The sequence below is a fragment of the Sylvia atricapilla genome, unplaced genomic scaffold (assembly GCF_009819655.1).
Source record: "Sylvia atricapilla isolate bSylAtr1 unplaced genomic scaffold, bSylAtr1.pri scaffold_90_arrow_ctg1, whole genome shotgun sequence".
Classification (NCBI taxonomy): Eukaryota; Metazoa; Chordata; class Aves; order Passeriformes; family Sylviidae; genus Sylvia; species Sylvia atricapilla.
Window position 1 is genome coordinate 76,876 of NW_027077171.1, and position 12,082 is coordinate 88,957.

At 54.4% G+C, this 12,082-nt stretch overlaps 1 protein-coding gene across 1 annotated transcript; it reads left to right on the forward strand.

Annotated features, from left to right (window-relative positions):
* The first annotated feature begins 2,863 nt into the window (after positions 1–2,863).
* On the forward strand, positions 2,864–11,793 carry LOC136375100 (serine/threonine-protein kinase pim-1-like). Its single transcript, XM_066340456.1, is given in 9 exon segments — positions 2,864–2,943; positions 9,112–9,290; positions 9,393–9,703; positions 9,706–9,882; positions 10,000–10,050; positions 10,230–10,596; positions 10,818–10,994; positions 11,249–11,402; positions 11,634–11,793. Coding segments are annotated over 8 exon segments (1,449 nt in total). The 3' UTR covers positions 11,356–11,402; positions 11,634–11,793.
* The last annotated feature ends 289 nt before the right edge of the window (positions 11,794–12,082 follow it).

A 12,082-nucleotide genomic window follows, 5' to 3' on the forward strand; every position in this document is an offset into this window, starting at 1 on the left:
CTTCCCGAACCCAGGGCTGGGGGGGGAAGGGGTGGTGGAGGTTCGTTTAAGGGGACTCCTTTTAGAGGTTCTCCCCTAATTTAGTCCAAACCAGGACATTTCTAGGTGCATTGGCCAGGAAAAGGCCAGAGAAAGTGGAAAAAACCCTAATAATAATATTGGTGGTTCTAGTTGTTTTGTGGGTATATTGGGATGGTTTTTTCTGGATTTATAATGTCATTCAGGGTGAAAGCCTGCCAATATTTCTGGTCCCCAGGGGTTTTTGAGGTCTTAATACCTTTGTGGTACCTAGGGTTATTTCCTTACCCAGAAATAGCTCTGGTATTGCTCCTAATACGTAGTTCTTGAGGCCGTGGGGCACTAACCAGAATATTCATTGGGCTGGGCTTGCTTGTGATGTTTTATAGGAGGGCTGTTAAGATGCTTGAATCTATTCCAGGAGTGTATAATTCGTGTTATGGTTGTGCATTCAGTTTGTTAGGGGAGAAGCAGGGGGAGAGTTTTTTCAGCCTCTGTCTTCCCTCTTCTCCTTTGAAGTGTTTACATCTCTATTAGAAAATGTTCAGTTTCCCCCGAGTGTTAAAGAGACCATCTTTCTGGCATTTAATTTAGGAAGTTTTCTCTATACTGTCTGCAGTTTATATAAAATGAAAGCTGAGATTTCCAAAGGGGCTAATGAGACTCCTGATTTAGGGGTAAAGCCAACTAAGAGAAATCTTGAGTGGAGTGGGAAATGGGAAGATATGGGCAAAATTTTAAAGGAATTTTCTGATCCTATAGTCTGGGACTTCCCATCGGAACAAATTCAGAACCCAGCTGAGGTGGCAAAGTATTTGAAAGAGAAGTGCCGTGGTAATACTAAGGAGAAAAGGATTGTTGCAGTGAGCTGGGCCCTGGCATATGTTTATCGTACTCTGCTAGATACTGAAGGACAGCAGATAGAAGAAAAGGAACAGGGAGATAAACTAATTACCATCCCAGTCACTCAGGCTGCAGCTAATATCCTGGGCTCCAGGCCAACAGCTAAACCAGACAGGGAGTCTAAGACACTGGCAGTCGCAGGGGCAAAGAGAGCACGAAAGACTGATCGACCAGTAGAGGATGATGATGATGAAGGTGAAGGGCCCTCAAGGCCTCCCGAGGACACCCAATCAGAAGCTGGACAAACTGATATAAAATCAGAAGCTGAACCAACTGACACCCAATTGGAAGCCGGACCAACTGGCCCAAGATCAAATGCCCAACCAGCTGGCACAAGATCAGGAGCCACTATTGATTCCTTTTCCCTGAAGGACCTTCGAGGCTTAAGAAAGGATTACACTCGATGACCAGATGAGTCTATAATTAGTTGGTTAGTCCGTCTCTGGGATGCTGCAGGCGAAGCTACAATTCTGGATGGCACTGAAGCAAGGCATTTGGGCTCCCTGTCACATGATCCAGTTATTGACCAAGGAATGATGAGGGAGGCTACCGCTTGCAGTCTCTGGGAACGAGTCCTGGGAAGTGTGGCACAAAGATACCTGTGTGCAGACGACCTCTACATGCAGCAGACCCAGTGGAAGACCATAGAACAAGGGATTCAATGCTTGAGAGAAATGGCAGTAGTGGAGATCATCTTCTCAGATTACCTAAACACTAAGAACCCAGACTTGGTACTGTGTACACCCGTGATGTGGCGAAAACTTGTACGACTTGGACCATCTGAATATGCTTCTGCTCTAGCAATTATGAAGCGGGAGGAGACATATGAAATCGTGCTTGATATGGCAAAAAAGCTTCGAGCACATGCTGATGCAGTACATGGCCCAACTCACACCAGGATTGCAGCTGTGGAAACACGACTACAGAAATTGGAAAATAAATTAGAGGAAAATCATTAAAAGCTCAGGGAAGAGATTAAGGAGGACTTCCTCCAAATTTCAGCCGTTCAAATTGGAGGCCTTGGTATTCAACGCAGGCGCACCTCTGATGGGGAGAGAAGGCACACTCCGCGAACCGAGTTGTGGTTCTTCTTGCGTGAAGCTCGGGAGGACATGAGGAGATGGGATGGAAAACCCCCGGCTGCTCTGGCGCAACAGGTACGTAAATTGAAAGAAGGTAGGATTCAAAGAGGAAGTCCTACTAAACAGAGAGCAGCACCAGTTGTCTGCAGCCAGGACGTTAAGTATAGTGACGATGATGATATGTCCGATCCCCTAGAAGGAACCTCTAGGACACATGCCCAGGGAAAGAAGCATAATCAGGCTTAGAGGGGCCCTGCCTCTAGCCAGGTAGAGGTTAGGGAAAATTGTGTGTTTTGGATGGTGTGAATTCATTGGCCTGGCACATTAGAACCACAACAATACGAGGCCCTGGTTGACACTGGTGCACAGTGCACATTGCTCCCATCAAGACATGTGGGAGAAGAATCTGTTTCTATTGCTGGTGTGACAAGGGGATCACAGGATTTTACTTTGGTGGAAGCTGATGTTAGTCTGACTGGAAATGAGTGGAAGAGGCACCCTATTGTGACTGGCCCAGAGGCACCAAGTATTTTGGGCATAGACTTCCTCCGAAATGGGTATTTCGAAGACCCAAAGGGATTCAGATGGCATTTGGGATAGCAGCCATAGAGACAGAGGATGTTAAGCAACTGAACACCCTGTCTGGACTATCAGATAACCCATCTGCTGTAGGACTTCTGAAGGTGGAAGACCAACAAGTGCCAATTGCCACTTCCACAGTGCATCAATGACAGAACAACTCAAGATGCAGTGATCCCCATCCACAAGATGATCTGTGAGCTGGAGAGCCAAGGGGTGGTCTGTAAAACCCACTCACCCTCCAACAGCTCTATCTGGCCTGTGCGCAAGTCTGACGGGGAATGGAGATTGTGGACTACAGTGCCTTGAATGAAGTGACTCCACCACTGAGTGCTGCTGTGCCGGACATGCTGGAACTCCAGTATGAGCTGGAGTCCAAGGCAGCAAGGTGGTATGCCACTATTGACATTGCTAATGCATTTTTCTCCATTCCTCTGGCTGCAGAATGCAGGCCTCATTTTGCTTTCACCTGGAGGGGTGTGCAGTACACTTGGAACTGACTGCCCCAGGGGTGGAAGCACAGTCCTACTATTTGCTATGGACTGATTCAAACTGTATTGGAAAAGGGTGAGGCTCCAGAACATCTGCAGTACATCGATGACATCATTGTGTGTGGGAACACTGCAGGTGAAGTGTTTGAAAAAGGAGAGAAGATCATCCAGATTCTCCTGGAAGCTGGTTTTGCTATCAAGAAGAGCAAAGTTAAGGGACCTGCTAGAGAAATCCAGTTCCTGGGAATTAAGTGGAAAGATGGACGGCGTCAGATTCCCACTGATGTCATCAACAAGATCACAGCGATGTCTCCACCAACCAACAAGGAGACACAAGCTTTCCTAGGTGCCATAGGTTTTTGGAGGATGCATATTCCAGAGTATAGCCAGATTGTGAGCCCTCTCTACCTGGTAACTCGCAAGAAAAACACTTTCCAGTGGGGCCCTGAGCAGCAACACGCCTTTACCCAGATCAAACAGGAGATTGCTCACGTGGTAGCCCTTGGCCCAGTCAGGACGGGACCGGACGTGAAGAATGTGCTCTATTCTGCAGAAGGGAGCCATGGTCTGTCCTGGAGCCTTTGGCAGAAGGTGCCTGGGGAGACTCAAGGCCGACCACTGGGATTCTGGAGTCGAAGTTACCGAGGGTCTGAAACCAGCTATACTCTAACAGAGAAGGAAATTTTGCAGCCTATGAAGGAGTCCGGGCTGCCTCAGAGGTTGTAGGTACAGAAGCACAACTCCTCCTGGTACCCTGACTACCGGTGCTAGGGTGGATGTTTAGAGGAAAGGTTCCCTCCACCTACCATGCCACCAGTGCTACCTGGAGCAAGTGGATTGCCCTCATTATACAACGCGCCCAAGTTGGGAAATTGAATCACCCTGGAATTTTGGAAGTAATTACAAACTGGCCCAAAGGTGAAAGTTTTAGTGTTGCAGATGAAGAACAAGAACCAGTGACCCGGGTTGAGGAAGCTCCACCATACAGCCAGCTGCCGGCAGAGGAAATATGTTACGCTTTATTCACTGACGGTTCCTGCCTTGTCATAGGGATGGGTTGGAGGTGGAAGGCAGCTGTATGGAGCCCCACACGACAGGTCGTAGGGGTCGTTGAGGGAGAGGGTGGATCCAGTCAATTTGCTGAACTCAAAACCATTCAACTGGCCCTAGATATTGCAAAGAGAGAGAAGTGGCCAAGGCTCTATCTGTACACTGATTCTTGGATGGTAGCAAATGCTCGGTGGGGATGGCTGAAGAAATGGAAAGAGGCAAACTTCCAGCGTAGAGGAAAACTAATTTGGGCTGCTGAAGAGTGGAAAGATATCACTGCCCGGTTAGAAAACCTGCCTGTGAAGATTCGCCATGTAAATGCCCATGTCCCCAAGAGCAGAGCTAATGAGGAGCAGCAAAATCATCAGCGGGTAGATCAAGCTGCAAAGATAGGGAAGTTGAAGATAGATCTTGACTGGGAGCACAAGGGAGAGTTGTTCCTAGTACGATGGGCCCATGATGCCTCAGGTCACCAAGGTAGAGATGCCACCTATAAGTGGGCATGAGACCGAGGGGTGGATTTAACCATGGACAGCATTTCTCAAGTTATCAGTGACTGTGAGACGTGTGCTGCCATTAAGCAAGCCAAACGGATGAAGCCTCTCTGGTGTGGAGGGCGGTGGTCTAAGTACAAGTATGGGGAGGCCTGGCAGATTGATTACGTCACACTGCCTCAAACCCGCCAAGGCACGCGTCATGTGCTGACCATGGTAGAAGCCACCATGGGATGGTTGGAAACCTACCCTGTGTCTCATGCTACAGCCCGCAACACCATCCTGGGCCTTGAAAAGCAGGTCCTTTGGAGGCACGGCACTCCTGAGAGAAGGAGATTATAGCTACCAACAGGGAGGGATGAGTCCTCAAGGCCAAGATGCCTATAGACACGATCTTCTTCAGTGGGGTGATCACGAAAGTGAGCAAGAGTCTCCAGGGTTTTTATAGGTTGGTCAAGGCGGGAACCAAAGAGGGGCACAGAGGCAAAGCAGGAGCCACCTGTGTTGAGGCCAAGCGAGTTGCACAGAGCCAAAGCAGGAGCCACCTGTGTTAAGGCAAAATGAGGGGCACAGAGCCAGAGCGGGAAGCACCCGTGTTGAGGTTGGGTGCTCAGGGACAGGCTGCACACCGTACATGTCCGTACTCTGGTATGGACACACCGGTTTGGGCAAGTAGCCTTGGCTCAGTCCACTGTGACCAGTTCCATTGTTCTTGCCCCCCGTTCTCATGGAGATACAGACCAGCCCTCTGAGACTTGGCAAACGTTCCACCTCAGCCAGGCCAGGGCTCCTTTCAGAGTCTGGGGTCTCAGTCCTCAGTCATTTGAGACAGTCTTGAGGCATATCACATCCTTGGACAGACTCTGACACCCTCATGGCCCGTCACGGCCCCTCATGGCCCCTCACGGCCCCACATGGCTCCTCACGGCCCCTCATTCCTCACGGTCCCACATGGCCCCTCACAGTCCCTCACAGCCCCTCATGGCCCCTCACAGCCCTCATGGCCCCTCACATCCGTTCATGGCCTTTCACTGCCCCTCACTGCCTTTCATGGCTCCTCACACCCCGTCATACCTCATGGCCCCTCACAGTCCCTTACAGCTCCTCATGGCCCCTCACATTCCTTCATGGCCCCTCACGACCTCTGACAGCCCCTCACGGCCTCTCATGGCCCTTCACGGTCTCTCACGGCTCCACAAGGCCCGTCACGGCCCCACATGGCCCCCTCACTGCCCCTCATGGCTCCTCACAGCCCCTCATCCCTCACAGCCCCCCATGGCCTCTCACATCCCTTCATGGCCTCTCACAGCCCCTCATGGCCTCTCACAGCTCCTCACAGCCCCTCATGGCCTCTCACTGCCCCTTACGGTCCCACATTGCCCCTCATGGCCCCTTTTCTGGGTCTGCAAATACATGTGGGAAACCTGCTGCTTCATTTTAAGGATCTCAGAGTGCAAAAGACACAGCAAGGGGACAACTCAGTTTACTCAATCAAAAATGCACCTTTATTTAGCACCATCAAAATGTGATAGTGGGGACAGAAATAAAGAACAGTAAAGAAAGAGAAAGTGGGTCTCAGGGAGTGTTTCCTCACCTGAGATTTAGGTGGTTTAAAGTCCTTGGTCTTTTAAAAGCCCCGGGTCACATTGGTATAAAAAAGCAGAGTCTTCAAGGTTTATTTTTAGGTTTCACGTGTTGCTTATTATTTGATATCTCAGAATTTTCTCTGCTGCCAGCCGAGGTCTGAACAGCAGCTGGGACACGAGGCGACTGCCCACTGATGGGATGTTCCTTTACATTTATACTTGTCGGTTATTTACTATATTTTATCAATGCCAAGTGTTCACGCTAGAAGCGTCATTTCCACTTTAACCCAATCCACTCTAACTATTTTGTGCCATCACCACCCCAAAAGATGGAGGACGAGGAAGAAGGAGAAGTACATGAGGTACCACCCAAATTCTACCATCTTGTTCTCATTTACTTCTATTCTGTAAACCATAAAACTACTGAATTTTGTATCTTCTACTGTGCTAAAATACTGTTTTTCACATCTCGGTGGTTTGCAATTCCTCTCTCTGTGTCGGAAACCTCTCCCATGGACTAAAATGAAACCTGGTGTTTTCCTGGGTTCTGTGCCAAGGTCTCTGAGCCCCCTGAACCAGCTCCACACCCCCTGTGCAGGGCTCAAATTCCCTTCCTCCAGTCCCAGGTAATCCAAGGGGATGTCCTGGACTCCAACATCTTCCCCTCCTGTTTGCACCAAAGACCTCTTAAGCAGCTTTGTTCATGAGCTGTCGCATACATTAAAACAAACATGGCATGACCATGAGAAGAATTACAAACTCCAACAGGATGCATAAACCTGTTTTTAAAATTTCTTTTTACAATGGTGAAAGGTCAAAAAAATTGAATATGCCATTCAGTCATGACCCAGCTGCACATTGTACCTCTAATATGGACGCACCAGTTTGGGCAAGCAGCCTTGGCTCAGTCCGCTGTGACCAGTTCCATTGTTCTTGCACTCTGTTCTCATGAAGATGCAGACCAGTCCTCTGAAACTTGACAAACGTTCCACCTCAGCTAGGCCAGGGCTCCTTTCAGTCTGGGGTCTCCGTCCTCAATTGTTAGAGACAGACGTGAGGCATATCACATCCTTGGACAGATTCTGACAGCCTCATGGCCTCTCACTGCCCTTCACGGCCCCTCACGGCCCCAGGCATTCGGCTCCTCCAAAAGCAGAAGGGGTCGGGCCCTGCTTGTTCTCCTTTCATTTCGGTCCCTTCCCAGCCATGAGCCAAGAAAGGCTCAAGTGGAGCCTTTCCCCAGCGGTTCCCTGGGGGTTCATTGCGGCTGGAGCTCTGTGCTGGCGCTGGCCCCAGCGCCAACATCCCTGCAGCCCCGCAGGCCTTTGGTGTCCCCCCGTGTCCATCCCCTGTCCCCGAGTCCCGCCCGGCTCCGGCAGCAGCAGGAGCCGCAGCGCAGCGGGCGCCGGCCCGGCCCGGCCGGGGCTCCCGGGCAGGAGCAGCAGCAGCGCCGGCCCCTTCCCACCTGCTGCTGCCTGCCTTCCAGGGCTTTGTCCGGCTGAATTCTGGACTAGAGCAACACTCACCCACAGACAGCCCTGACTGCTCAGGGCCCGCCTGCGCTGCCCTGAGCCAGCCTCCAGAGAAGGAAAGGGTTGGCTTCCAGCGCTGTTTGCAGCACTCTTTCACTCACCTGGAGGGACAGCAGGAGGCTGCTGCTGCCTTTGCCTTGGCAATTGGAGATCGCGGCTGCTGCTGCTGCTGCTGCACCCCTTCTGGCTGCCGACTGAATTTCATCAGGACAACTGCAATTGCCTGTTTCGATCATTGCTACCCACTGTGCTTTTGTGACAGTGAACTCAGTATTTCTGTCGCAGGCACCATGCTAAGAAGAGACTGAAATGCTCCCAAGTCCCTGGGCACTAAGTCCGGGGGAATTAAAGCCACACAGGCCACATTTGCAGCGCTCAAACACAGCCCGGCTGCTGCTGCTGCTGAAATAGATTCAACTTCCAGAGGCCATCACAGAAATTGTCTCTGGGGTGTCAAATGAAATGAAAAAATGCACCAGGAGAAAGGAAACCCACAACTGCTTGACACGCTTCATTGCTTCCTTTGAGCAGCAGAAAATGGGGATGCCCAGAGGTATTTCCAGCTGCTGCTGATCCCAGCTGGAGCTCTCTGCAGAGTCCCAGCAGGAACCCGAGCCCAGCCCGGGGAGCTCACACAATGTCAGGGAGATTCTGTCTCTGGATTCAGTCAGGGTTGCATTCCCCAACAAGTCCAGGTACCACCTCCTGTTTTCTTAGATTGAAACAACAACAGTGAAAGCCTTAACGATGGCACAATTCCCCAGTCCACAAGGAAAAGAAAGGACAAATTGTAAAGTTCTCCAAACATTTGTCCTGCTTGGCTGCAAAAGTCCTGCTGCACTCAGTATGGAAATCCAAGAGAAGCTGCACTTGGTGGCACATCTTGTGACAGAAGCTCGACCTCGTTCTTCACTAAAGGTTCTTGAAAAGAGCAGCTGGGACTGTGCAGAAGATTCCTGGAAAAGTCAAAGAGCTTTCCAGAAGTGAAATGAAAATGCAAGAAATAAAGCAAGACGTTTTCCTCTATTTATTTCTATGCTTCCCTTTCCCATATGTTGCACTACTTCTCCATGCCATTGATTCCAAATTGATCTCACCTCTCAGATGGATGACTCAGTGAGTTTTAGACACTCGAAAATACCATGGGCTGTACACACAGTTAGCCTTCCCTTGATTTTGTTGCAAAGTAATGCTGGAGACGTCCGTGTAGTGCTGGGGTCGGGCACGAATCCTACAGCCAGGGGATGTGTCCTGACAGTGTCTGACCCTCAGCAGGGACAATGCACAGCAGCGACCGAGGGGATTCCTCTGGCACGGCGCAGGAGTCAGGTCTCTGCATCTGGGCTCAACACGGCCACGTTGCCGTGTTTGGACAGGCTCAGGAGCTGTCCCCGTGGAGCGCGGGGCTCGAGCGTGGAACGGACCCGCGGACAAACTGCCCCGGGGCTCCAGTTGCAGCGGCGGCAGCGGCGGCAGCAGCAGCGACTCTACAAAGTCTACGGAGTCTACGAGCTTCCTCTCTCTCTTGTTCCTCCTCTCCCTCTCTCGCTCTTCGGCACTGTGTCTCGGTGCCCCTCAGCCTCTCCCGGTGTCCCTTTCCCGGTCTCCCCAGCCCCTCTCGGTGTCCCTTTCCCGGCCTCTCCCTCTCCCCCTGCAGGACCGGGCCGTGCCCCCGACCCCGGCCCCGGGCGTCCTGCCGCGGTCTCGCCTCCGCCCGGCTCTGGCTGTGCTGGCTTTAGGGCTGCTGGGCGGGGATCAGTGCCTGGGGCTGGGGCGGCATCGCCGCCCTTTGGCTGCGCCAGGGCCGGCCCCGGCCCCGGCCCCTCCCGGGCCCCGCGGAGGACACACACGGCGCGGCCGCTCCCGCCGCCTCCGCTGCGGCTTCCCCGGCCCGAGCTCCGCCGCTCGGCAGCGCGGCCGCCGGCCCCGAGCCGCCGGGGCCCGGGGCGGGTGGGGATGCCCGGCCCGGGGCGCTGGGGGGCCGCTCGGGGGCCGTGTCTGGCCCCGGGCCGAGCGCTGAGGGCCGCGTGTCGCCCACAGGGAAGGCGCGGGAGGCCCTGCAGGACCGCTACCGCCTGGGTTCGCTGCTGGGCCGCGGAGGTTTCGGCACCGTCTGCTCGGGGACGCGGCTCTCGGACGGCGCCCCGGTGAGCGGCGGGGCCGGCGGCGGGCGGAGGAGGAGGAGGGCGGAGGAGGAGGCGGTGGAGATCGGGGCGCGGCGGGGCGGGCGGCCAGCTCAGCCCGCTGCTGCCCTTTGCTCGCAGGTGGCCATCAAATGCGTGCCCCGGGATCGCATCCGGCACTGGGGCGAGCTGGTGAGTGAGCGGGGCCAGCGGGAGAGGCCGGGGCCCGGCAGGGGAAGAGCCGGCGGGAGCCCTGCAGGGAGAGCGGGCGGGGGGCGAGCGGGGGGCCCAGAGCAGCCGGGGCTGGGCGAGGGGTCCCGGAGCCCTGGCACGGCCTCAGCCCCACTGACGGCATCGTGGTCCTCCCGCAGACCAACGGCGCCCATGCGCCCCTGGAAATCGTGCTGCTGGACAAGGTGTCCGGCGGCTGTGCACGTGTCATTCAGCTCTTGGAGTGGGTTGAGCTCCCCAGCAGCTTCCTCTTGGTGCTGGAGCATCCGGAGCGGTGCCAGGACCTCTCGGCTTTCCTGGCGGAGCGGAGGTTCCTGCCGGAGGAGGAGGCGCGGGGGCTGTTCCGCCAGGTGCTGGAGGCTGTGCGGCACTGCACCAGCTGCGGGGTCCTGCACCGCGACATCAAGCCCGGGAACATCCTGTTCGACCTGGCCACTGGGCAGCTCAAACTGATCGACTTTGGCTGTGGCGCCTTCCTCCGAGACACAGCCTACACCCAATTTGCAGGTGAGCCCTCTCCAGGGATGTTCCTGGGCATCTCATGGCCCAGCCTGGCTGCTGTAGCACCGGGGCTTCCCCCTCTCGCTGCCAGGAACAGCATTATTTCTTGAGCCAAGTTGTTTTTGAGTGGGGGTGGGAGGGGGCCAGCCCCCACATGCCCAGGGATGCTGGGGCGAGGCTCTAGGAGTAGCAGCATCCCCTGATGAACTCCATCTGTGTGTCCACAGGAACCCTGTCCTACAGCCCACCAGAGTGGATCCACCACCAATGCTACCACGGCGAGGCAGCAACAATCTGGTCCCTGGGCCTCCTGCTGTACCACCTGGTCATGGGGAAGCACCCATTCAGGAGGGGCCAGCAGATCATCTGGGGGCAGATCTTGTTCCCACGATGGCTCTCTCAAGGTGGGTCCTCATCTCTGGGCACAGGGGAATACCTGTGCTGGGAGACAGCAGCAGGCTCATGAGCTCTCTGCTCTGGCAGCTGCTGAGGAGGTGGCACATGTCCCGCTCTCCTGCTCTCCTCCAAACAGAGGATCCATGGGGAAGTTTAGGCACAGCTCTGGGCACACCCAGCATGGCCTGGGCACGGGAAAGGGGGGGCAAAGTGGCCGGGATCCTTCTCCAGCTGACTGGTGGTTTCTGGTTTCCCTCTTCAGAGTGCCAGGATGTTATTAAGAGGTGTTTGTCCATGCAACCCTTGGACAGGCCGTCCTTAGAAGACCTCTTCAATGACCCTTGGCTGCAGGGTGTTCATCTGCCCTAGAAGATGGGAGAGGTCCATGTGCACAATTTGATCCAAAAACCTGGCAGGTAACAGCTCCACATTTCTCATGGTAATCAATGCTAAAGGAAACCAGACTGTTTTTGTCCTGCCTGTAGCTCTGATCAGGGATGACCAGATGGGAACATCTGTGCTGGAGCTGAGCTGGAGACCTGGTCCAGCAAGCACTGGTGGCCACCATCCAGCCTAGTTTTGTTTCTCCTGGTTCATTGATGGCTGGGGCCGTGGGCAGAACACTGACAGCCTGGTCTGGCCTCCAGGGAAGGAGGAGCCCCTGGAGAAGCTGTATCAGGTGGGGCTGCTGCTGGAGACACCGAGGACAACCTCAAGGATGACAATCTCTTCCTCGACCTGGCCACCGGCAGCTGAAGATGATCGACTTGGATTCTGGCACCTTCTTCAGACACGCTCCCTGCCCAATTTGCAGGTGAGTCCACAGCCAGGGGGACGCTCCCAGGTCTGGGCATGGCATGGCCTGGCCAGGCACCAAAGGTTCCTCCCTTTGCTGGGGCAGACACAACAAATTCTTCTCTGGGCTGTCAAGCTGCCTTTTGGCTCTGGGCAGCTGCTGAGGGCCGGATGTGCCGGGGCTGGCTGCAGGCTGGGCACATGTCCTGCCCTCCTGCTCTGCCCCCAAAGGCAGCAGTGATGGGCAGCTTTGGGCCCAGCTCTGAGCACGGCCAGCATGGCCTGGGCACCGCGGGCGGCT